Source organism: Hypomesus nipponensis, chromosome 3, assembly GCF_054491055.1.
Source record: "Hypomesus nipponensis isolate SF chromosome 3, ASM5449105v1, whole genome shotgun sequence".
In the NCBI taxonomy this organism is placed as follows: Eukaryota; Metazoa; Chordata; class Actinopteri; order Osmeriformes; family Osmeridae; genus Hypomesus; species Hypomesus nipponensis.
The window spans coordinates 15,546,637-15,572,532 of record NC_140363.1 but is presented as its reverse complement, the minus strand read 5'-3'; the positions used below and the strand labels follow the sequence as shown (position 1 = coordinate 15,572,532).

The 25,896-nt window shown below is 48.4% G+C and overlaps 3 protein-coding genes across 5 annotated transcripts in view; 2 read left to right on the top strand and 1 right to left on the bottom strand.

The window, feature by feature from the left end:
- ralgapa1 (Ral GTPase activating protein catalytic subunit alpha 1) overlaps positions 1-1,601 on the bottom strand; it is a 49,153-nt gene extending 47,552 nt beyond the window's left edge. For both annotated transcript variants that reach the window (XM_084679491.1, XM_084679500.1), the window contains exon 1: positions 1,218-1,601. In XM_084679491.1, coding sequence (XP_084535617.1) covers positions 1,218-1,323 — 106 coding nt within the window. In that variant the 5' untranslated portion in view covers positions 1,324-1,601. The remainder of the gene's footprint in view (positions 1-1,217) is intronic.
- A 629-nt stretch (positions 1,602-2,230) lies between these two features.
- brms1la (BRMS1 like transcriptional repressor a) lies at positions 2,231-5,448 on the top strand. The gene is made up of 10 exons (XM_084679204.1): positions 2,231-2,395; positions 2,553-2,724; positions 2,835-2,925; positions 3,129-3,256; positions 3,398-3,477; positions 3,796-3,982; positions 4,234-4,298; positions 4,377-4,413; positions 4,627-4,756; positions 5,020-5,448. Exons 2-10 carry the CDS (start codon positions 2,586-2,588, stop codon positions 5,135-5,137), a joined length of 975 nt encoding a protein of 324 aa, XP_084535330.1. The 5' UTR covers positions 2,231-2,395; positions 2,553-2,585; the 3' UTR covers positions 5,138-5,448.
- Positions 5,449-6,346: 898 nt separating this feature from the next.
- On the top strand, positions 6,347-25,896 carry ttc7b (tetratricopeptide repeat domain 7B). 2 transcript variants are annotated; one of them, XM_084679182.1, is made up of 21 exons: positions 6,347-6,506; positions 7,366-7,520; positions 7,638-7,806; positions 10,622-10,755; positions 11,467-11,588; positions 13,648-13,726; positions 13,951-14,126; positions 14,337-14,400; positions 14,497-14,634; positions 15,206-15,289; positions 15,434-15,538; positions 15,798-15,915; positions 16,023-16,080; positions 16,550-16,622; positions 16,759-16,919; positions 17,884-18,000; positions 19,159-19,256; positions 19,995-20,345; positions 22,656-22,796; positions 23,723-23,925; positions 24,304-25,896. In XM_084679182.1, exons 1-21 carry the CDS (start codon positions 6,386-6,388, stop codon positions 24,523-24,525), a joined length of 2,889 nt encoding a protein of 962 aa, XP_084535308.1. In that variant the 5' UTR covers positions 6,347-6,385; the 3' UTR covers positions 24,526-25,896. The 2 variants fall into 2 exon arrangements, with proteins under 2 accessions (XP_084535308.1, XP_084535318.1); XM_084679192.1 differs by lacking the exon at positions 19,995-20,345 and having other exon boundaries at positions 6,348-6,506.

Sequence of the window (25,896 nt, the reverse complement as noted above, 5' to 3'; positions counted from 1 at the left end):
TCACACCCATCCTCTCCGCGTACATGCACATGCGCACACCCACTAAATACACTTTTCTCACAAGTCACACTACACTCCACCTCAAAATATGTGCCACAACATGATATCATGGGTACACCATAGTACTGATTTCAGCATGTTTCTGGAACGTCTTGTCATCTTGCAAAACTAATTTGTTTGTGAGGCAAGCTGTTTGGGGGGGGGGGGGGTTGTGAAAGGCATGGTGGGAATGCACACATACAGATTTACACCAACATAAACACACTCTGACCACAATGGCTTGATGCTGTGTGAAGCCAAACCAGTAGCAATGTTGAAAGACAATAGAACAGGAACTGCTCTGATGCTGGTAGGACAATAGAGGAAATAGGTTCCTGAAGTGGAGCACAGCAAGGATGTTTTCACTCTCTGGGCACCACTTGTCTGTTTCCTTTCCATGTCCCATGGGGTACCATGCTCTCACACTGTTCTTTATCAGAATCATGCAAGACCTTCACAGGCCACAGGCCACACACACTGTGGGAGTTTAGCATAGCTATAAGGAGGACGGCCCCGTGGCTTTCAGTGTAGCTGAGGGTTTGCCATCATAATAAGTCACTCCAGAGAGAAGTCTAGGCATTCATAATGTAAACAGCCGAGGGCCAGCGGGAATAGGGCTGTTCTGGTCTGGCTTTCCAGACAATGCCCAGAGGAAGGTTGTTCCCAGGGCCCCACAACTCAGCGCTCAAGGCCCTTCACTAATATTTATCATGAACCTAGACCTAAGTAGTCTACATGTTTGGAATCGAAGCCGCGACCCCCGTTATCCCATCCGCAAAGGTGGACCGCAGTTGCCACATTCAAAAAATATATAAAATGGGACTATGACGGGCTGTCATGGCTTTTACAAAAATGCTGGTTTAATAACAGCGATACCAACTTACTATTAATTGCAGAGTGCATAGAATTATCTGACTCTATATATGTGTGGAAACAACAGACAGGGCTAGCAGCTTCTAAGATCCGCATCAACAGTCCCGAGCTACCCTCGGTTAGCGACAGCTACATTAGTACTATTGGTTTTATTTCATAAAGTGAACAGGTAGAAGCGAAATATATAACTTCACAACCAGAACCCTGCCCACAGTGCACCGCTAACGCAAAACGATCGTACCTCTAATCTGATACTCGCTTGCTTGCTAACTGAACAAGCCTTCAAATATTTTATTGCGACTTACCGATTACTATTCGCAGGTGTTTCAAACGAGTCAGCACATCCTTTTTTGGATCCAACACTTTCTGTGTAGATTTTTTGACGTCTCCATGAGTCTTCTTAGAGAACATTCCGACAGCAATAGACGCAAGAATTCGCAATAGGGAGCGAGTCCCAGTACTGGCTAATCTTCAAAAGATGGATAACCACGACAGAGCTATAGGTACGTTATCATTTGATATGCATCGACCTAACAGCCCTTAAATGTTACACGAAGTAAAAAAATTGATGGGCAAGTTTGGGAGGTATGCATTTTGCTGATACGATTATGTAAAATCATGCAACCCTCCCCATCAAGCAACCTAAACACCTCTCCCCAAAACACGGGAGGCTAGCCTACTAGCTAGATCCAAACATGGCGGAGGAGTTAGTGAAAACATGGTTAATGGAATGCAGAGATATTCACCAGGTTTATAAACCTTTATTTACATTTTATTTGACAGATTTTAAGGAAACTGTTCAGTGCGGTATATATATATATATATATATATGTTTATATATATTTGTTTATATATATATAAATGTATTGTTTATATATATATATGTATTACTTAACAGATTCAGAGATTGATCTGTCCGAGTCTTGACCTCACAACTTCCCCTTAATCGAATTTACTTGACAACGTTTAATAAATCTTGGTTACTCTTGATTGTAGATTTTTCCAAAAGTTATGTTCCAATATCTGACGAAAAAACGACGGGGAAAATCATGGCCCAGCCACAAGTTAAATATGTAAATACATTTAAAATGCAAATACATCTCTTCAACTGTTCATTAAAATCCATTCAGTCGCATGTCTGGGTTTGATTTGTAAGGTCTAATTAGGTATCCTTCGGGAATGTAAACATTCCACAAAACCAATGTTTGGGAAATGTAGTTAGATCCTCCCTTTTTTACTGGTCTGTTCATAATGGGGGTTTTTTATTTAAGACTACAATTCCCAAGATCCTAGGCTACGTCACCTCCGCGCAAGTGAACTGCATTTGTTTTTAGCTAGTAGGAGCTCGCTTGGCTATCGACAGCTGTCATCAATCTCAAAGAATATTATATATTCATTAATTGTGAAGTACTTTACTATAATGCATTTTTTATAGACACGGCTACCGGTCAATTTTTGTTATATTCAGAACGACTAACGTTAAGTAGGTATCTAGTTCGCTTAGCTAACGTAGAAGACGATTATTAGCAAGCAAAGTTAGCACTAGCTAGCATAGCTAGGCTAGTTAGCTTTCTTTTAATTCAGGCGGTTCTCATCGTAGTTGATCAATTAGCTCATTTTTGTCTGCTTTTGTTGGACAGGATACATATTTCATCTCTGGCTAGGCCAACAAAATGCCAGTAAATTCTCGAGAAAAGAACAAGGATAGTAACCACGAGGAGATGGAGGTGGACTACCCCGAGCATGAAGGCAGCAGTTCGGACGAGGACGACTCGGAGAGCACGTCCGTGTCGGAGGATGGAGACAGTTCAGGTGGATGTTTGACAGAATTACAAATTTGATTTACCCCTATGTTCATTGCCACGATTTACCTTGAATTTGTCTATCTCTGATTTACGCTCTCTGTCGAAAATGCTCCACAGAGATGGATGATGAAGACTGTGAGAGAAGGAGAATGGAATGTCTCGACGAGATGACCAACTTGGAGAAACAGTTCACTGACCTGAAAGACCAGTATGTTTGATAAATTCATATTTAAAAACGATGCGAAGTCACGGAAAGATTTCATGTTGCTCCCAGATTGTGTTCACTGGTACAATTTGGTCTCAACAGCCCTAAGCCATTTGAGCCATCAAATGAAAAACCTATGATGTGCATTCTAGACTTGGTCAGATTACGCTTGATTACCAATAATCATGCTATGGTTTCTTGTCCAGTCTATACAAGGAGCGCCTGAGCCAGGTGGATGCCAAGCTGCAGGAGGTGATGTCAGGGAAGGCCTCTGAGTATCTAGACCCTCTGGCCAGCTTGCAGGAGAACATGCAGATCAGGACCAAGGTGGCAGGTAAGGCTTCTTTTTATTTAAATTTTTATATACGCTGTGAACAAGCACACCAAGGGTAAGCTTCCCGCGAGGTGGATTGATCGTGAGATAGCAGGTGTGGGTGGACTTAACAGTGTGTGTCTCTTTTCGCCTCTGCCACAGGGATTTACAAAGAGCTCTGTCAGGAGTCTGTGAAGAACAAGTATGAGTGTGAGATCCAAGCAGCCTGCCAGCACTGGGAGGTGAGACACTATTTTCACTCACTGGCAATAAAAAAAATGGGGTTGGCCTCACTGCTAAACTGACAAACTGGGTTTAACTCTGACCAGACCGCACCAATACTCTCCTTACCCAAATAATACTCCTGATATCCCTGAAAAACAGTTTTATGCTGTTGTACTTTGCTGAGCCTGGCGCATTGTCCTCTGTACCTCCCATGTTCTCTTCCTTCTCTGTCTCTATATTTTACAACTTTTCTCCATTAATTCTCCTTATTTTATCCCCTACTGCCCCCTATCCTGTCCCGTGTCACCTGACCCTGTCTGATGTCATGGTTCCAGAGTGAGAAGCTGCTGCTCTTTGACACAGTTCAGAGTGAGCTTGAGGAGAAGATCAGGCGCCTGGAGGAAGACAGGCACAGCATAGACATCACCTCAGAGCTCTGGAACGACGAGCTGCAGTCTCGGAGGAGCAAGAAGAAGGATCCCTTTAGTCCAGACAAGAAGAAGAAGCCTGTTGCGGTGTCTGATATCCTTTTGTTGTTGTTGTAAAGAAACACTTCACTAAGCCACTAGCTGTTGTAAAGAAACACTTCACTAAGCCACTAGCTGTTGTAAAGAAACACTTCACTAAGCCACTAGCTGTTGCCTTTTTTGGCAGAAGCCTTTTCCAGTCTGTCTGTTTGAGACTCAAATAACTAGTTTTCAGTCTAGTAATATTCTGTCTGTGAAAATGGTCTGTTGTCCAGAACACGTTAATATTTCCTTAATTCTGTGTACGACCATATATCGTCTATATGCTGCAGGACTTGGACATCCTAGAGGACTGGACAGCTATCAGAAAGGTGTGTGTGTGTGTGTGTGCATAGATGTGCTGAAGTTGTTACTATTACAATAACAGTGTTTTTTGTTTTGTTTTGCAGGCAGTGGCCACTCTGGGTCCTCACAGAGGTAAAGAAGGTGAGGCCCAGACTTTACAGGCAACCACAGAGCTGTTTCTCTGCTTGTCAGGACAGACAGTTTGTGGTTTCTCTGATGTCATTTCTGTCTAACATTGTCATGTGTTAAATCTGGTCACCGCTTTATGCTCTTTGAGCCAACAAATGCACATGACCTACTTTGCTCACTCCACACAAGCCAAAGGTAACCATTGTACCCGTGTTCCACGTCCAGCCGCCACTAATAAGAACGAGAAGCTCCAGCACAGTGCCCGCTCTGAGGAGGGGCGGTTGTTCTACGATGGAGAATGGTATGGCCGTGGTCAGAACATTTGCATTGACAAAAAGGATGAATACCCAACCAGGTGAGACTAAATCCCTGCCCCTCCTGTCTAGGTTATCCTCGGTCTGTTGTCTGTGATGGAGAGAAATTATGTCACAAATCTACTTCATTGGCGAGAGTTTTAGCCAGAGTTATGGAGATGTCATATTGACTCTGCCTTCTCTACCTCTTTCCTCTGGCTCTATACTCCCTTTCTCTTCCCCTCTATCCCCCTACCCTGCTCTATCCTCACCTTTTTCTTCCTCTCTATCTTCCTCCCCTGCTATCTTCCTCATCCATCCACAGTGCCATCATCACTACCATCAACCACGACGAGGTGTGGTTCAAGCGCCTGGATGGCAGCAAATCCAAGCTGTATATCTCCCAGCTGCAGAAAGGCAAATACACTATCAAGCACTCCTGAAACACGCCAGCAGTACACAGACACGCACTCCGGAACACTCCACGGAATTCTGCTAAAACCGACAGACACATCATAGAACCCACACGTGAACCCCCTGATGAATCCGAAGGACAGGTTGATGGGAGGCCCGGACCACAGCTCTCCTCCCTGGGAAGCACATCTTCTCCTCTCCCCTGTCTGGATCTTTGGGACCTGGAGGCACCGTGACCCTCTGGAGCTACCTGCTCACCACTGCCAGTTTGATGTTTCCTGTGGACTCTTTACAGAGTGTGTTTACAGACAATTCGTGTTTATAAACTATTTCTACTTTTGTTATGTCATTTTCTTAATGCCTACAGGATGGCGTTCTTCCAACATAATGGTGTCTACTCTTGCCTATGTGAGCTTTATTGACATGTTGCATTTGTGCTATCACCAGTCCTTGTAGACTGATGCTGGACAGATGAGATATGAATCGTTACATAGAGCCATATATACCATATATACATGTACATGTATGCCATTTATATGGCAGTGGCAACCTAACCAGGCTCCACAGGTTGTCCTGAACAGTGTTGGGACAGTATGTGAGATAGAAGAAGCAGAACCACAATCTCTCAGTATCAGGCTGGTTTATTACAGATCTGTGTGACAGTCTAAAGAGCCCAGCTGTATTACAGTCACAGGTTCTGTTTTCAATTAACATGATAGTCCTCATCTTCCAATGCAGTATTCATACTATCTAAAACTTCCTCTGTTCACTTTTCTGCCTCCCTTTCTCGGTGTGAAAACTTTTCTAACCAGGTGCTGGATGTGGTTTCATTGTCTCACTGCCCAAACCTGTTCAACTTCCTCAAAATACCTATGCTCAATGTCAGCATTCCCTCTCATCTTATTTCAGAAGCGCAATGAGGGGAAAACTTTTACCCAATCTCCAATGTTGTATGGAATACCTACAGAATAGAGTTTTTGATGTCAGTGTTGATGTAGGGGGAAATGAAAAACAATGACTTTGTAAATTTGAATCAAGTACGGTTTTGTCACAAACTATTTTTTAAACGTAATAAATGTTACGTCTTTTAATAAACGTGTTTTATGTAACACAGTGGTCGTATACGTTGTTGTCATGCACTGTATATTGAATGAATTTGACTAGACGAAGCAACGTAGAACCGAAGGGAGTCGCTGTTTTCCGAACAATGCCCTTCTGAATCCTCCTGCCGCAGCTGATCTCGTGCGCTTGTCGTGTTGTGGTCCTCGAGCCCGAAGATGACAGCGAGGAAGTCTGGGTCACGACTCGAGACAGAGATAGAACGATGCCGCTCCGAAGGGCAATGGGACAAAATACCGGAGTTGGTACGACAGCTCTCTGCCAAACTCATATCCAACGGTAAGAAATTTAGATACAATTGTTCATTTGCAATGCTCTTTCGCTCATTGAAAGATCGGAGGCCTGGACAGATGCACTGAATCCACGGTCTTTCCTGACAACGTTAACCGCGTCTCCCCCGGATGCATTCACCCTGGCTTCAGCATCGTCTTGTTCCAATAAATTCGTAGTCGTTGTTTTGGAAATCTGAAACTGACTTGGCCTGTTTAGACAGCCTGCTTTAACCCTGCGTGAAGCGCTTCATCTTACATTTTATTCAAGATCACTTCCTACTTCCTTGTGCTGATAGTTTTCCAAAATTCCGAAGGCTGGTGGTGGGAGTGTCAAAGGTTCTGCTGTCAAGCAGCTATTAAGGTGCCGAGGTGTGTTAAGTTAGCTAGCTAACGTTAACTTCATGATCAGACAAAGTTAATACAATTTCATCAGCAGTTAGCTGACCAGCTACAGTTGCTAGATACTTATATAGAAATAGCTTGTTAGGTAGCCAACCAGCCAGACCCAACGGGGTGTTATGATTTACACGAAAACACAATTTCAGAGAGCACGTGAAGGGAATTTGCCATATCGATACTTATCCCGGCTGGTTATATATGGCATATCTCCTTCCATTGTGTGTTGTTGACGCAGTAGCTATACGTAGTGACATGTGAGTTACGCTCCCATGCCACACATCGGTGCCCTGCTAAACAGTCTTACCATTGGATTACGTGTCACATTTACATCCAACAAAGGAAGACATTGAGTGCTTGAGAAGCCTAAGTAAGGCTTAGTCTGACCTGGTATGTCTATGTTTAGACCTAGTTAAGCATAAAATAGAAGACTATAATCATCTAACTTTCTGTGTGTGTGTGTGAGACAGATGACCTGGGGGAGCTGCTTCTGGGGGAGGCTAAGCTACAGCAGTATCTGAAAGAGAACCCCCTGAAGCAGGGTGCCAGCCCCCGGGGTCAGAGGTCGCGGCTGGTGGAGGTCCGCAAACACCTCACCGCTGCCCTTGACCGTGGCAACCTCAAGGTAGGGGCGTCAGACGGCAACCAAGTCTCATTTCCACTTTTTTTCCACGTTTTTAGATCACTCACTTAAACTGTCTGTAGAAACACCAGCTTTTCTCATCTCATACTCCTTCTACAGCCGGAATACATGCAGGAGGCTAGTTTGCTGATGGCTAAACTGAACTATGTGGAAGGAGACTACAGTGAGGCCATTAATCAATACAGCAAGGTCACTCTGGAAGACATGCAGCTGGTGGGATGCCCTGTCTACCGTCTTTCTATCATCGCTGAGGCCTACGCTACCAAAGGTTTGTGCCAACACATGCTGACAGTTCATATACACGTAGCCTGGCCAAACTAATGTCTGGTTTACACTATTGCATATTTTAACAGATTTGTCTGCAAAGGGTGGGCGTGCACCAAATTTGCGCCACACACTGTTAGGCTACTGTGCAGGACTTTTGAAACATGTGTTCTGATTGGTCATAACCATCTGGACAGACCCAAAAGTTGACCATACCAGAGAAGTTCCTGCAATACTACAGCAGTCCATGTGGTGGCGCTAGATGCCCATTGTTGGCTTAATTTAAGATTCCACTCTGCCCTGCACACACACAGACACACACACAGGCTCTCTTTGGTGTGTCAGTGCAAAGCAGAGTGGATGTGTCAGCCAGCACTGCAGAACAGAGTGCCAGATCAGAGTTATGATCAGAGTGCCCTGAACGTCTGTAGTACTGTACTCTAGAACACTTTTGAAGGGGGAGGGGGGGCTGTTGTGAGGGTGGGAAGGGGGTGGGAAGGGGTGGGGGTTAATGGTCCTTAATTCTCTTTAATTAGTCATGAGAACTCTCATAGAGAGTGTGTGTGTGTGTGTGTGTGGGGAGGTTACCTCGTGTGTTTAGAGGAACACTGAAGCCCATTAGGCTGGGGAAGAAAGTGCCTCTCCTCTGGGAGATGAATTAGTGATGTGGGGCAGAAGACTGCCAGGTTCTCTGGTTGAGAGGTCCACTGGCCCTGGCTGCAGCCACATCAGAAGCCCAACACACACCAGCCCAACACCTCAACACACATCAGCCCAACACACACCTCTACCCAACACCTCAACACACACCAGCCCAACACACACCTCTACCCAACACCTCAACACACACCAGCCCAACACACACCAGCCCAACACACACCTCTACCCAACACCTCAACACACACCAGCCCAACACACACTTCTACCCAACACCTCAACACACACCAGCCCAACACACACCTCTACCCAACACCTCAACGCACACCAGCCCAACACACACCTCTACACAACACCTCGAAACACACCACTAATCAACACCTCACCACACCCCCCCATATACAACAGCCCAACACAGACCTCTACACAACAGCCCAACACACACCAGAACCCTGGTTAAAGACTGACCCGGTTAGAATAGAAAACAGATTTACTGCAAAGCTAATTAAGGGCATCTGCCTATGCGTATGATTGTGTCTGTCCGTAAACTCCCCACAGCGGCACCACACACACCACACACACACGGTCTAACACTGCCTGCATGTGCGTCTGTGTGTGATGAGGAGGTTTTGGCTCAGGGTGTGTCGGGCAGGTCTAGTTGCCGGGTAGATGATAGGATAATCTGGTGTAGTCCCTCCAGTGAATGGGTTTACTAGAGTGTGACATGGCTGGCCTGTTCTTCTGTAATTCCAGAGACCACACACATCCATAATTGATCAGTTATTAAAGCCATTCTGTATTATTAATCTGTTATTTGAAAAGGGGTCTGGAAACTGCAGATAGTGTTCCATAACAGGGGGGTGGTGCGCCAGAGTTGGAGGGGTGTGTTTGTGTATTGTGGAGGGGCGAGGGGAGCGGAGTGGTCTGGTTACGAAAAGCTCCTATTGATAACTGTTGTTTAATTGAAGTCCCTCACTATTACACACACAGCCCCCCTGTCATCTCCAGGTCAGTACACAGGGCTGAGTCTACTTTACCTACACTATGCTTCTCCACTAGGCCACTGAAACAGGAACATATCCTGACTAACTGCCTACAAAGTATACAGGGTCGGTCAGGCAGTCTATGTCAGTGAAGTATAAAGGAATCAATACTGTATTTCAACAGTACGGGTCTGTCCTTAACACTAGTGTCTGGGTAGATGTTCTGGGAGTGTCTGTGGACAGTGATTTCTCTGAGGGATGGAAAGTCATTTCCTTCCAGATCGAATCCAGTGACGGGTTAGCTAAACAGGGGTTAGCCGGGACTTAGTGTCTGGTCTGTGTTTCAGGTGTGTCCTTTCCAGACTGTGACCGCATGCATATATTCTATATCCTTGGTAAAGCCCAGGTCCTGGATCCTCCCTCGATCTCGATCTCCTGTTCCCACTCCGTCCAGCCGGCCGTCAGCTTAGTGTCCTGCCAGCGTCCCCTCACAGCGTCTGATATTAAACATTCAGGCCTGTCTGGGAGCTTTGATCCCCCTGTGAGTCACACAGAGCAGACCTGAGCAGGATCACTTTCCCATGGCCCCGGAGAACACAGCGTCTGAAGTGCAGATGAGAGTAGCAGCAAAGGATTAGCCAGACTAGGATATTAGCTACACCGGAGTGTACATGCCCAGATGACAGGCGCTAAACACAACAGACCCAGAGCATTAGCTGAACCATACCCATCCAATGAGCCTACCCTGATGTTTCTACGTTGCCGCTAACAGGAGTTACGTTTGCATGAAACCCCAAATTCCCAGCTTTGAAAACACTCTTCCAGCCTCTTAAAATTCACAGTTATTCGCCCGAAAATTTGATTTAGCTGGGGACGGTTTTGTAATTCAAGTTAGACTAGGGGGCAGTGGGGAGATATACTAAGCACCTACAGTGAGATGGACGACACTGTACAGGCCTAGATTTGTGGTCTGAATCGATGAACTAAACCCTGGCTGAAACGGGCTATGGCTCACTGTCATATTATGAGATCTACTACTCACTGTCACCACCCCTCTGAACCCTCTGTTCTCTCTCTCGTCTTGCTACCCATCTCTCTTTCTCTCTCTCTCCCTTTCTCCTCTCTCTCTCTTTGTTTCTCTTTCTCTCTCGCTCTCTCCATATATGTCTCGTTCTCCAGGTCTTTGTCTGGAGAAGGTTCCAGCATCCTCTCCGTCTATGTCCAATCGGAATGTGGACCGAGACCAGGAAATCATCGTCTGCTACGAGAAGTCGGGGGATATTGCCCTGCTGTACTTGCAGGAAGTAGAAAAGGTAGTCTGTGTGTGACCTTGTTTAACCATCCTTGTGGGGACAAAATGTCTGCCCAAGTATGGTGAAATATGCTCTGCTGGGGCAGGGCCAGGGTCCACTGGGCTGGTGCTGGGGCAGGGCCAGGGTCCACTGGGCTGGTGCTGGGGCAGGGCCAGGGTCCACTGGGTTGGTGCTGGGGCAGGGCCAGAGCTGGATCAATGCAGCATCGATGCGCTGCCGTCTGATGTTCCTCACTGTGACCTTGACTGCAGATGCGCTCGTCACACACTCTGTCTCTCCTCTGTGGATGTGTCAGCCACAGGTCTCTCTCTTTCTTTCTCTCGTCCTTTCTCTGTTCCGTCTGTGTGGTAGTCTGTGTCGTCTCTCTGGAAGGCCATGTTAGAGAACGGTGGAGAGGAGGGTAATGTGATCCTATTCCATACCCAAGCAGATCATTCAAATGTATAAAAAAAAAAGTATTCTTCCATACAACGGGAGCCATGCTTAAAACAACAGATTTAGTATTTTCAAATACCCATTGACAACTGTAATATATTCAAGTATGCCTGTACTTGTGTGACTACTTTGTAATCTGGATATCTAAACCTTCTAAAATGCAGAGTTTGAATAGAAGAGAACGTTATTCAGCCTCTTAGCTGGACCTTCACTGCAGGGTTCACTATACACACACACACACACACCTATCGATCTCCTGCTCTTCCTCCTCCCCAGGCCCTGAGTGCAGGCATGCAGAACCGCAGCCCCAAGCCTGGTCCGGTGGCACAGGAACAGGAACTGGGCTTCTTCCTGGAGACGGGACTACAAAGGGCGCACGTCATCCACTTTAAAAACGGGTAGGAGAAGGAGGGAAGGGGGGGATGAATGTGAGAAAAAAAACGAGGGAAGCAACGGGGGAAAGAAATTCAAAAGAGCGGGCGGGGGTTAGAGGAAGAGCACGTTTTGAGAGGAGATATTTGCATGTGTGAGAACGAGAGTGTGAAAGTGACTTCCATCCATCTTCATCACTAACCGTCACTGTGTGCGTGTGACACTGTCTTCTGCCCACAACAAAACTATGGACTCCCGGGGTGCCCTTGTCTGAGGACAGATAGTAGGTATCTCTGCTGCCAGACTAGACTAGCTGTGTGTTTAGCTCCCTAGATCTCCCTACACCACAGAGAGCCACTGGTTGGCACTAGAGCAGGTACTGTAAGACATGAGCTAGAGCTGCATCTTACAGGACATAGTCTCTACCCAGTCTACAGCCTAGATAACACCCAGTCTACAGCCTAGACAACACCCAGTCTACAGCCTAAACAACACCCAGTCTACAGTCTGGATACCAACCAGTCTACAGCCTGGATACCAACCAGTCTACAGTCTGGATACCAACCAGTCTACAGCCTAGACAACACCCAGTCTACAGCCTGGATACCAACCAGTCTACAGCCTGGATACCAACCAGTCTACAGTCTGGATACCAACCAGTCTACAGCCTAGATACCAACCAGTCTACAGCCTAAATACCACCCAGTCTACAGCCTAGATACCACGTAAATACACTTCCTAGTGTACAGAGTCTACTATATTGCTTCTTGTAGTCACTTTGACTCGTCCATACCTGGGTCACAGTCTGTCACTGTAGCCTCTTTGTCCTGGCTGTTCTCTGAGGGAAAAACTGACTTTGCTTCCAACAGACTGTAGAGTCTGAATTGGAAAAAGTTCTCTTTTTCAACCCCATGGGGAGAGCGGTGCGATTGAGTACAGGTAACCTGATGTGTCAGGAGATTGCACACAAGTAGAGCAGTACACACTGGGTTTGTTAGATTCGTGTTGTGGTGTGTGGAGGGGTGGGTTTTGGGGCAACACTAAGGGGGAGCAAGTGATGGAGGGCAAGTGTTACCACCGTGATCCAATCAGGAACGGACGTTTAAGATTGAAGATACCCCCCCCCCCCCCCCCGTGTCGATCTGACCTCCAGTATCCCAGCATGCCTAGAGCTCAGCCGCCAGGCAGCAAGATCGATCACGTCAGCTCACAGCGTAGGGCTGGTTTAGAAGGCTGCGCCAGGACATGCATCAAGACACGACAGGGGTACACAGCCCTACTGGGGGCATGAAAGGGGTGCAAACTACTCACTGTTCCGGGAGGGGAGATGGAGAGGGAGATGAGGATGAGAGGAGGGAGGTAACATGATGACAACCAATGAAAGTGTGTGGGAAGGAGAGGTGTGTGTGTGTTAGTGCAGCTGCCAGTTAGTAGATGATGCAAGGCTCTGCCTCATGTTCAAAGCTACACATCTACACCCAGACAGGCTGTCACTGATGTCAAACATGCGCTCGCTCTCTCTCTCTCTCTCTCTCTCTCTCTCTCTCTCTCTCTCTCTCTCTCTCTCTCTCTCTCTCTCTCTCTCTCTCTGACTCTCTCTGACTCTCTCTGACTCTCTCTGACTCTCTCTCTCTGACTCTCTCTCTCCCTCTCTCTCCCTCTCTCTCTCTCTCTCACACACACACACACACACACACACACACACACACACACACACACACACACACACACACACACACACACACTCACCCCATAGTTTCTGTACTGTGAACACTATATTGATTCTCACACATGCACATTAAGCCTTTATGTACACACACTCAAAATGGCTGTTCTCTGGTTCCTGATGCTGGAGGGCTGGTGTGTGTAGTATTAGCTGAGTGGGTGTGAGATTGTGAAAGTGGGTCTGATCCATAGAGAACTCTCGATACGTGGTATTGACATTTCCGATCGACTAACGCACATGCACGCACACCCACATGCACAATGCCCTCTGTAGAGACTGTAGAAAGATGGAAAGTAGGTAGATGACCATCTGTTCACATATGTTCTCTCACATAACATCAACGTTTCTGCTCGCCATAGCAACCTCACCAGGGGTGTGGGCCGCTTCCGGGAGATTCTACGTGCGGTGGAGACCAGGACCACCCAGAACTTACGCACGGTGGGTGCTCGGTAGAGATTGTGTGTGTGTGTGTTTTCGATTTCAGACAGTTCAAGTAAACAGATCACAGAACATATACGAGCTTGGTACACTGTTGAGCCAAAAGGTTTGTTTATTACTGATTCTTTGATTGTTTTCAACTCAACATGCAGCCTACCCTGTAAAACGTCAGTCTTCATCTACATGTCATCATTGACGATGCTGTTTGTGTGTGTGTGTGTCAGACCATAGCCAGACAGCTGGCTGAGATCCTGCTGAGAGGAATGTGTGAGCAGAGTTACTGGAGCCCTCTAGAAGACCCGCCCCACCAATCTCCACTGGACGACCCGCTACGCCAAGGTTCCTCCCATGCTAAGGACTACGCCCTCAGTCGACGACCACGAATCTACTCCGGAGAGAAGTATGAGCGTGTGTGTGTGCATGCGTGTGTGTGTGTGCACCCCCTACGTTCTTCCAGTCCTTAAGTCCTGAAACACTATACTTTTATTCAATTATCCCCCACAACACATCTTTAAAAAAACACATGTCTCTTTCTCTCTCTGCCCCTGTCTCTCTCTCTGTCTCTCTCTCTGTCTCTCTCTCTGTCTCTCTCTCTGTCACTTTCTCTCAGTCTGTTCTGCCCTCAGGAGAACACAGAAGAAGCCTTGTTGCTGCTGCTCATCAGTGAGTCCATGGTAAGACTCTCGCATGCCTCCATAGCAGATCTCCTGGTTGACCCCAGGGTCGGGGTCAGGTGGTGACTGTGTGTGCCCCCCCCCCCCCCCCCCCAGGCCAACAGAGACGCCGTGCTCAGCAGGATCCCAGAGCACAACAACGACCGCATCATCAGCCTCCAGAGTGCCTCTGTGGTCTACGACCTGCTCACCATAGCACTGGGACGGCGAGGGCAGTACGAGATGCTGTCAGAGGTACACACACACGCGGTCACCGACTTTCAAACAGATTCCGAACCTACCATCTCTGTCTTTCTCTCATCTTCCGCTCGCTTTTTCATACACACACACACCCACACACCCCTCAGCTCCTCATTCGCCTTCCGTATCCGTGGGAACATCCGAGGAGGCCCGCTGGGACTTACCAGGGCTCAGTGGCCCTGTTGCCCTGGTAACCAGAGCTGCCAGTCTCGGCAGCCCGGAGACAAGGTGCTGGAGGTCGATACAGGAGAAGGGAGATCTGATTGGTCAATAGCAGAGTAGATCTCTTGATTATTATTGATCTGGAGGAGCTTGAAGTTGATCTTGTGGCATACACACACACACACTTTCTCACACACACAAAAAACATGCTGCAACATGAGCTGATTTCAACTTGTTTTGCCTTTGCTTTCTGTTGAGTGAAAGCTGTACGAAGTGCTTACTCTGTTTATTTGAGATGCTGACCTTTCTGTTTCTCCCTCCCTCCCTCCCCCTCTCCCCCTCCCTCCCCCTCTCCCCCTCCCTCCCCCTCTCCCCCTCCCTCTCCCTCTCCCTCGCTCCTCAGTGTTTAGAGAGAGCTATGAAGTTTGCCTTTGAGGAGTTCCACTTGTGGTACCAGCTGGCACTCTCTCTAATGGCTGCTGGAAAGGTACAACACACACGCACAACTACACTCAAGCACAGTTAAAGTGTGTCACAACATCATTTATCTACTCGTGCTCCCCCTTGTTTGCTTCACAACATTTTGTGTACGTGTGTGTGTGTACGTGTGTGTGTGTGTATGTGTGTGAAGTCTGCACGAGCGGTGAAGGTCCTAAAGGAGTGTATTCGTCTGAAGCCAGATGACCCAACCATCCCTCTACTGGCTGTCAAGCTGTGTATCGGAACTCTACACTGGGTTAGTACAGACGGCTGGCTGGCTGGTTAACTGAACAACAGTTGATGGGTCAGTGAGAACAAACCCAGCCTGCCAGGGGAAGCTATCCCTGCCTTCCCAACTAAGCTCCATCCCATCCATGAAGACATAGGCTGTCAGATAGCATTGTGCTGAATGTCTTTGTAATCATAAGCTCCTTTACTCTCTCTTCCTCTGTCTCCCTTGTCCCTCTCTCCTGTTGTCCCCCCTCCCTCCCTCCTCCCTCCCACACGCACACCAGTTGGAGGACGGAGAGCAATTTGCTAAGATGGTGGTGGAGATGGGGGACAAGGCTGCAGAGTTCAGGGCTAAAGGTTTCCTGGCCATCGGACTGGTCTACAGCCTCAAGGCCACTGATGGTGAGTTAGCTACAGAAGTGTGTGTGTGTGTCTGTCAATGCCTTGCTTCTGAATATGGGATATTCACACAATCTCTCACTCTCGCTCTGTCACTCTCTCTCTCTCAGCATCATTGAGGGGGATGCAGGAGGACTATCAGAGGAAAGCTCTAGGTTCGTTCCAGAGGTGAGTGTTGCCCCTGGCTGCAATGTAGAGGCTGCAGTGATAGATGGTAGACGTGAGGAAGGCTAACCTCCTGCCCCACCTGGTGTCTCTGTCTCAGGGCTCAGAGCCTGTCCCCTACTGACCACCTGGTGTCTCAGGGCTCAGAGCCTGTCCCCTACTGACCACCTGGTGACTGAGGGCTCAGAGCCTGTCCCCCACTGACCACCTGGTGACTGAGGGCTCAGAACCTGTCCCCTACTGACCACCTGGTGTCTCTGTCTCAGGGCTCAGAGCCTGTCCCCTACTGACCCCCTGGTGTCTCAGGGCTCAGAGCCTGTCCCCTACTGACCACCTGGTGACTGAGGGCTCAGAGCCTGTCCCCTACTGACCCCCTGGTGTCTCAGGGCTCAGAACCTGTCCCCTACTGACCCCCTGGTGTCTCAGGGCTCAGAGCCTGTCCCCTACTGACCACCTGGTGTCTCTATCTCAGGGCTCAGAGTCTGTCCCCTACTGACCACCTGGCTGCCTTCTACCTAGCTCTGCAGCTGGCTGTTTCCAGACAGGTGAGACACACACACACACACAGACAACTATAAGCACTGTAAAGTGCCGCAGAACTCTTGATCACTTGTCACTTGGTAGTACTTAGAACAGACTCTGCACCCAGGGAAGCAGATTGACGTGTGTGTGTGTGTGTAGATCCCAGAGGCTCTGGGCTATGTCCGCCAGGCCCTTCAGCTGCAGGGGGATGATGTCCACTCCCTCCACCTCCTGGCCCTCCTCCTCTCTGCCCAGAAACACTACCACGACGCCCTCAACATCATGGAGATGGCTCTAAGCGAGTACCCGGAGAACTTTATGTACGTATCACACACACACACACGCACACAGCCCTGTAACCCAACCCCCTGCCTCTGCTGCAGACTCCGGCCCCCTTGCATAACAGGGTAGAGTAGACATCCCTTTCTCTCTTTTTTTTCTCTCTGCTCTAATTTGTTCTCGAGCTTGATTGAGCTTCAACACACCCTGAGGGAGCATGTGTGCCCACAAACTGGAAACTGTGTATTTGTGTGTGTCCATGTAAAGCATGTGAACGTGTGTGTGTATAGTAATCCAGCTGTTTGGGGGATAAGCATCAGTGTGTTACTGTCAAAGGGAGACTCCAGGCAGACGGCATGTGTGTAAAAAAAAAAAAAGTGTGTGTGTGTATATATATATATATATATATATAATTATTTACAGGCTCCTGTATTGTAACACACACACACACAGTCCTTCTTGGAAAGCATCAAGAAATATCTAGACATACAGAGAATGTAGTCTATAGGAGTGCTCTTCAGTACAAGCCCACAGGGTTTTGCCAGTTGTGTGTGTGTGTGTGTGTGTGTATGTTTACAACTTTACATGAATACATATCACTGCTACGGGGTGAGGAAGTGGTGGAGGAGGAGAGGAGGTCTATTAATGGAAGCTTGCTTCACATAACTGCCTGCCTGCCTGCCTCCCTTTCCTCCTCCCCCTCCCCCCCTTCCCCCCACCCCTCTCTCTGCCATAGATTTTCTCCTCTCTGCCTTCTCTGAACAATTGAATGTCCATCCAGGCTTTAGCCCTGCTTGCCTCTGTGGGGGAGTTCAGATCTATGCATCCTCCCTCGCTGCCTCCTCTACTTCCTCCAATCTCTTCCCCCCCCCCCCCCCCCCCCCCCTCCTACTCTTTGTCCCCCTCACCCCACAAGACATCCTTGAGATAGAACCGTGTGTGTAATTAGATTGGATTTCAGGAACATTAAACTGTGTGTGTGTGTGTGTGCGCTCTGGTCTCCAGTCTGCTGTTCACCAAGGTCAAGCTGGAGACTTTGTGCCGGGGCCCAGAAGATGCTCTGCTCACCTGTAAACACATGCTGCAGATCTGGAAGTCCTGCTACAACCTCACCAACCCCAGGTAACACACACACACACACACTGTCCTCCACCCCTCCTGAGCTCAGGATGCCCATGGCCCAGGCTGGCAGCATGGGGGTTAGGGGTAGGGCTGATGACTGATTCTGGACAGGGTGTGTTGGTGGCCTGGTCTACTAAGGGATGTGCACACACACACACACACACACACACACATATATATATACATACATACATACATACACACACGAAAGCACACAACACCAACAACATCAACAACAAAGCACACATTCGTAGACAGGATTTTAAGGATAGGAGATGCGTGATTCTGTTACATCAGAGCAGGGAATCTAGTACAACATATGACCCCACCAGACTGTGTGTGTGTAAGTGTGGGTGTGTGTGTGAACATATGTGATCTGACCTCAACCAAAGCCCCTGTGGCCTCCTGGTATTAACAATCACGATAGAAATAGAGAAAGAAAGAAAGAAAGGAATAAAGAGAAAGATTCCCACCCATTGCAGAGTTCTTAAGATGCTTTGAGTCCAGAGGAGATGAAAACAAAAACAGGATCTTTAGCCCATCAAAACAGATGCTTTGTTCAAATCAAGTTGGGATATAATGGGATTCAAAGACGTGAGCGATTTGACCAATCAGCATGGTCAATTCTCCTCCACACCTCTGAGCCTCAGCGCATGTCTGCCGTTGTGTTTCATGTTTCATTGTGTGTGTGTGTGTGTGTGTGTGTGTGTGTGTGTGTGTGTGTGTGCGTGTGTTTACTTAGAGTCTTTCTCCACCATGTCAGTACAACTCCAGTCCGTCTAGCCTGTCTATGGCTCTCATGCCTTAACTCCATGGGGAGATGGTACTCCTGTAGTCCAGGCAATGTTTATCTGTCAGGCTCCAGGCAGGGCCACCCTTCAGAGAGACTCAGAGAGGTACTGGCTAGAGAGAAGGTTAGCCAGGCTGGAAGCTTCTCCTCCTAACCTTCCACAGTTGCACCTGATTTCATCAGCCTGTCAAAACCATGACACTGTCATTTTCACATTCTCTCCTTTCCTTTCGCTCTTCCTCTTGTGTGTGCCTGTTGGTCTAACTGCCTGACTCTGTGTTTTCTGTGTGTGTGCGCGCACTCCTGCTTGCTGTGTGTGTGTGTGTGTGTGTGCCTGCCTGCCTGCCGTGTGTGTGGGTGTGCTGCAGTGATTCAGGTCGGGGAAGCAGTCTGTTGGACCGAGCCATAGCAGACAGGAGACAACTGAACGCCATGACCCTGCCGGACTTCAGTGACCCAGAGACAGGTAGAACTCACACATACGCACGCGTACACACAGACACATTCAAGGCCTTCCTACTTCTAGCCAGCTCATTCCCAGTGGCTGCTCATTCCACACACTTCTCTCAAACGCAGCTACGTCCCTTAAGGCAGCGTGTCTCAACCCTGGTCCTCGGGACCCCCTGCCCTACATCTTCTAGATGTTTCCCTCGTCCAACACTTGGCTTCTGTTGAGCTTGATAACGACCCATTCCTTTGAACCAGGTGTGTAAGGGTAAGGGGTTCCCCCAGGACCAGGGATGAGAGAGGCTGCTTTAGGGGACCAGAACGGTGGACTTGTGGATGATGAGCAGTGGGTCTCTGGTCCCCAGCCCAAGCAAACGCCGAGCACTCTCTGTCTCTTATCCTGTTACTGTTCACACCTGTCAATGCTTAGACAGTAGAGTCTTTTTTATTTTCTCCGGGTCTGCACCCAGCATAGAAACACTGTGTTTATCTCTGTGTCTGTATCTTTCCTCTAAGCCCTCCTCTTTTCTCTCTCAATCTGCTGTTGCCAAGGGAACGGCTCCAGCCTTCATATGGTGTTTATTTTCTGTCTCAGTCTTCCTCCTCCTCCTCAGAATATCTTCATTTCAACTCGTTAAATCCTCTTCCTCTTGTCTGTCGCCGTGAGACGTCTCGTTTCCTGTTTGACAGTGACGTCGTTTTTCTTTTCATCATCCGTGGTCATTTTTCTGTTTGGTAATTCTGCTGTTGTTTCCAGCCTCTGGCTCCTCCTCCTCTCACTCCAGTTCGGAGGCTACCTCCCTCTCCTCCCCCTCCCTCCTCTCCTCCCCCTCCTCCCTCCCCTCCCCCTCCTCCCCTGTCTCTCCCGTCTTTGTGGTCCCCTCCCACAACCCTGTCCCTCCCTCTTTCCTCCCTCCCACCTCCCCCACCTCCCCCTCCTCCCTCTCCTCCCCTGTCTCTCCCGTCTTCGTGGTCCCCTCCCACAACCCTGTCCCTCCCTCCTTCCTCCCTCCCACCGCCCCTCCCAGGCCAGACCCCACCACCAAGCCAGCTGTCCACACCCACGCTTTCTGCGACCACATCCCTCGCAGACGACTCTCCGGCACCAGTAAAGCACTGTGCACGGCCCCGTCAGCCAATCGCATGGGGTGGAGTGTGACTCACTGACCAATCACAGAGTTTACAGAGTGTGTGTTTGAATCCCACTGGCTGGTTTGCGTTCACCAACGCGGTGGGCTGATCACAGACCACATCCTGCCACACTCCCTGTGTGTGTGTGTGTTTGTGTGGTCTTATCTGTAGTGAAGGTAGTTTAACCCTGTGTCCCTACCTGGATTTTCCTCTGTGTTTCTCTACCTCCTCTCCTTCACTAATCATTTTTCTTCTTGTTTTCTTTCCTGTATTTTTCTCTTTTTTTTTTTTCTTCTTTTTTTCCTCAAGGCAGAATGCCAGACGCAAACATACAGGGTTTTTACTCCATGTTTTCAGTTTGTAAGTAGAGTTCCCTCTGTCCCCATACTGCAGGGCACACTGCCCCCTCCCCCCCCCCAACCTAGCTGTCTATCCCCCAGCCTAGCACACTGCCCCCTAGCCTAACACACTACCCGCCAACGCTGGGGACAGTGTCTATCCAAATAAGCAGCTCCAAGCTGCCCCAAGGAACCTAAACAGAAGGAAGTGCCAGTAATGGCTGTCTGTGTGCTCCTAGCTGGAACCACTGGAGTTGTCGTGTACCTGGTCAACTGGGGCGTGCCCTCTATGACGCTTCCTTCTTTAGATGTTCCTAGCTCTGGTCCCTCTGGCTGCCTCTGGAAAGCTCTCCTGATCCTCATAGCTCTGCAGTCGTACCTCCAATACCACCTGGAGGCTGACAAGCTCATGTTTTCAGCAAAAGAACAATCCCAAAATCAGGATTTGCTGTCATTAGTTTAAATGCTTTCTCTCTTTCTATTTCTCTCTCTCTTTATTTTTCTCTCTTGTGCTTTGTAACATGCATGAACCTTTGGCTGTTTGTATCCAGGCTGGCTGCTGTGTGTATGTTTTTGTGTGTTTGTGTGGTTTCCTCTGCACAGTGTGCCATTTTAACCTCTAACCCTGTGGTTTTCGATTGACCTCACAACACCGGAGAGCCTGCCGTCCTATTAGATCCCTCAAACTCTCAATTAGGAAAACCTTTCAGAACAGTCCACCCAATCACCAAATCAGGAAGCTATCCCCTAGGCTACTGTGGACTGCTAAACAAGCTTGGCTGAATGGCTCACTTGCTACTGACTGTTTGGCTTCAGTGAAACCCAGCCAACAATAATGTAGCTAGCAGTGAGAGTTAGGTCAGATGTATTAGCCAGATAGCTGGAGATGGGTGTGGATTGGTTAGCCTGTTACAGTAGTCTGCTATCTAGAAGTGTGCTGTGGGAGGGTTGGTGTGTGGTGTGTAGGGGGTTTGGCAGGCTAAGTGCTGCAGTGGGGCAGAGATCTATAGCAGGGTTTATAGGCACATTGTCCACTGGCTTCAGTCAATAACCAGGGAGACAGACAGACAGACAGACAGACAGACAGACAGCAGAGTGGTTCATTAGAAGAGGGGAGGGGAGGGAGTAAGAGAGAGAGAGAGACACATGCCCACACAAGGACAGAGAACAAGAGTGAGGTAGAGAGATTGTGTATCGGGAGATGCAGGGTAATACTTTTGAGATTTCATCACTCTACTTAGAGAAGTGAGCGAAGAGAAAGTGCCTTTGTGTTTGCCCTCAAATGTGTGCGTGCGTGTGTGCGTGTTAGCCAGTGTGTCCTGCAGATAGAGAACCCAGAGACTTATCCCTACTCCCATTTCCCTAAATCCTCTTAGTCCCATTCCAGCTTAAACTCTGTCAATTCTCCCCTCTGAAGGCCCTATCAGCAGCATCTCCCCAACGTGGATATCCTCACTGCCTAAACCCAGCCCAGCCCCCGCCCCGCCCTCTCCCAAAATCACCCTGACAAGCTCTGTAGATAGCAGCCTCCGCTGGGCCTTCATCTAAAGCTCTCTGTCTCTTTTCTAGAACACTTAAAATTCCCTGTCAAGAGTTCTAGAATGTTCAAATCTGACTTCTAGAACTCGGCACACTCTCTTTAGATTCTGGAATGGTAAACTCCCTGCTAGCTAGATGAAAACTTTAGCCTAGAGCTAAGTTCCTCCCAGTTCTACACACACACACACACACACACACACACCATGACCGTGCACCATTCAGGATGATTCCATCAAGGCTGTCTGTCTGAGGAGTTTATATAATCATAAGCTGATGAGTCCCTGTCTGCCACACAAGCACAGCTACAGTACTCTAGGAAAGACTGAGGTGACTGCTGGTCTGGCTGCTTCTCCAGACCCCCCCTCCCTCTCATCTCTGACCCCTGACCTGTGTCTCCCTCACACCTCCAGGCTCCATCCACGCCACGTCCATAGCGGCCTCCAGGGTGGAGCAGGCCCTGTCGGAGGTGGCCTCCTCTCTGCAGAGCAACGCCCCCAAACAGGGTCCCCTGCACCCTTGGATGACCCTGGCTCAGATATGGCTGCACGCAGGTAACATCCCACACCGTGTGTTGGTGTGCGTGCGCACGTACATTTGGCACGATATAAGTCAAGGTACTGGAAAGGTTGTGTGTTTTTGATTCTACGACTAGCAAGACAAAAGCATAGGACTGGAATTGAGGTGTTCCTGTCAGGTGGTCTAGTAGCATTAGCATAGCACCCAGTCCCCTGGACGAGCTGCTACCATTTAGATTTCTCCTCCGCGATGGGCCTGCCTCCACCACAGAGCTCATGAGCCGCCCACACCGACAGGCCTGGCGAGCCAGCAGCTTCTCTCACTCCTCTAGATACTCCTCCCGATGGACAGATAGATAGACACACATTAACACACTGTAGATCACAGTCGAGGCACACCACACCGCCTGGGTGGGGAGAAGGAGTCAAACAAATGGAGAGTAAAACCTTCAGGAGCCAAGGGAGCAGTCTTTCCTCTGCCAGCCAGCCAGTTCTGCTCTGCCCCACCAGGCCCAGCCCGCCACACCGGCTCCATGGAGAGACGAGCAGATCTCGGATACGATAGGGTTTATCTGTCTCTCTCCATGTCTGCCATTAGTCTTTGTAGAGTCTTTGAGAATCAGACCCTTTTTTTTACTGAGACGTAGTGAGACTACAGAGATTCTCCACTGCAGTAATCGGACGGCGAGATCTTCCGTTTCGTAGCTGAGATGTCTCAAGTTTCGCCCAAGTAATAAAGCCGCTTCTATATCACTTCCTGTTTGTTACTTCCTGTCTGCCTCATGCCAGGATCCTCATTTCCTGTCTTGCTGCACGGCATAGGAAATCATCCCGTCACCTCGCAATCACCTGTCAAAGATATGACGCACATATCTGTTGACGTGAATGTGAGTGAGTGAGAGAGAGTGAGTGAGAGAACAAGAACGTGTGTGTGTATAACCCCTCTCTCTCTGTCCCCGTAGCGGAGGTGTACATTGGCATGGGCAAGCCGGCGGAGGCGACGGCGTGCACCCAGGAGGCTGCTAACCTGTTCCCCATGTCCCACAACGTCATGTACATGAGGGGGCAGGTGGCCGAGCTGAAGGGCAACGCGGAGGAGGCCAAGCGCTGGTACGAGGAGGCGCTCTCCATCAGCCCCACCCACGTCAAGACCATGCAGAGGCTGGTGAGGGCACCGCCACACACGCATGCGGACGGACACTGAACACACACATACACACACACACACATGCACAGTTATTCAGACAGGGAGTTAGGAAGAGGCATCCACACAGGGCAATATCCTTCAGCAGTCTCCCTGGGGTGTTAGTCTTTAGACTCACTATCTCAGTTGTAATTACCCAGAGTCCTTAGGGAGGACAGACAGAGGGCAGAGAATGGAAGGGGAAGAAGGAGAGGAGTGGAGTGGAGTGGGAGGAGTGTATATGGGGGTAACACTCTATCACTCCTATCTCTGGTCGGCATCAAACCCTCATCATCTCTTTCTCTCACCTTGACCCTTCGCCCTCTCTTCTCTCTCCCCTCCCTGGCCCAAAACCTCCAGGGTTCGATCCTGCACCAGCTGCAGAGGTACAGCCTGGCGGAGAAGATCCTGCGTGACGCCGTGCAGGTCAACTCCACGGCCCACGACGTGTGGAACGGCCTGGGGGAGGTGCTGCAGGCGCAGGGCAACCACTCCGCCGCCACCGAGTGCTTCCTGACTGCCCTGGAGCTGGAGGCCAGCTCCCCCATACTGCCCTTCACCATCATACCTAGAGTCCTCTGATCCACACACACACACACACACACACACACACTGAACACACGCACTGAACACACACACACTGAACACATGCTCACTCGTCATAAATTGGAAGCAAGGCATCCCACCTCCACGTGGCTCGTTCCTGTAGCTTTTTTTTTTTTTTTTTGAAGGTGCCAACATGCTTCCCCTTGAATACGACACTTTGAAACGACTACGCCGCTGTACACCCACTTGTCCTGCTGTCTGCTGTCTCCCACAGTTCTTTGCTGTGCTGGTGACCCCTGACCCCGGCTACGTGGTGACATCATAGCTGGAGCACAGTTGGGCTTGTTCCTGGTGTCATGGACGTTATTGACCTGTGTGTTGACCAACAATAATTGTTGTCCTTCCTACTTCAGTGCACTGTGGTCGCTTCCACCCCCATAGATGTTGTCTATGCCTAATCTGACGTGTGTGTCTGTTTGTCTGTGTGTGTGTGTGTGTGTGTGTGTGTGTGTGAATGTAACTGCAACAATAGTGTACAGCACGTGATTATATTTTGTCCAAGAGACCTATAAAGTCATAGACTATCACCTGAAAGATGTATTTTATTCATGGTTGAATCTGTTATGTGCATTCTACCTTTAGTCCTGTTGCTTTGGCAGGATATGGAACTCATTGACACACAGATAGTGTGTTTCGTAATCGGGTGTTGTTGTTGCTATGTGTATGAGTTCCTATAAGCTTGAATCTCAGCAGTCACTAACATCAATGCCAAAACACAATAAGATTAATATTGTTTTTCTTTTTCACATGATCTTGAATTTTAAGTGTAGATTTATTATGATTATTGTTTACAGAATTATTTCTAGAACAGTTTACTATTTCATGAGAAGGTAAATTATCTATATACCTGACAGACCTCTGGGTAGAGTGACTAGCCAATGGCTGTAGAATATGTACTGTATATTCTAAAGTAAGAACAGCCATTTGGGAATGGAGTTGTATTTGTAGAAGGCACACTTGAAAATTGTAATTAATTTCGATAAAGTCATGGTGAACTTGAAAAGACAGCACATTGATCCATCCAGCTATCTTAAGCATACAACAAAAAAAAACATCTTATATTACTGAATTATTATTTTATAGAAAAATATTTGGTTGATGGATTTGAGTTGATCCAAACCTTTCTGGAATCTCTTTATCTGATGTTGGTAGATGTGAGTTCAAGAACGGTTACTCTGCTGGTCTAGTGCAAGAGCCAACCTATCTACAGACCCTGTGTGTCCTTCCAATTGGCCGGAATCCCAATCGCCCTGATCTGATTGGTCAGGGCGATTAAACAACAGCATCAGTTATACTGTAATTGGAAAAAAACATATAATTATGTCAATAAAAAGTGATTGGATAAGA

Bases quoted from the DNA above. Each gene is read 5' to 3' on its own strand.
- brms1la (XM_084679204.1), top strand. From the start codon at position 2,586: ATGCCAGTAAATTCTCGAGAAAAGAACAAGGATAGTAACCACGAGGAG. The intron at 2,926-3,128 runs GTATGTTTGATA...TTTCTTGTCCAG, and splicing joins TTCACTGACCTGAAAGACCA to TCTATACAAGGAGCGCCTGA. The intron at 4,414-4,626 runs GTGAGGCCCAGA...TTCCACGTCCAG, and splicing joins TCCTCACAGAGGTAAAGAAG to CCGCCACTAATAAGAACGAG.
- ttc7b (XM_084679182.1), top strand. From the start codon at position 6,386: ATGACAGCGAGGAAGTCTGGGTCACGACTCGAGACAGAGATAGAACGA. The intron at 7,521-7,637 runs GTAGGGGCGTCA...CTCCTTCTACAG, and splicing joins TTGACCGTGGCAACCTCAAG to CCGGAATACATGCAGGAGGC. The intron at 11,589-13,647 runs GTAGGAGAAGGA...TGCTCGCCATAG, and splicing joins GTCATCCACTTTAAAAACGG to CAACCTCACCAGGGGTGTGG.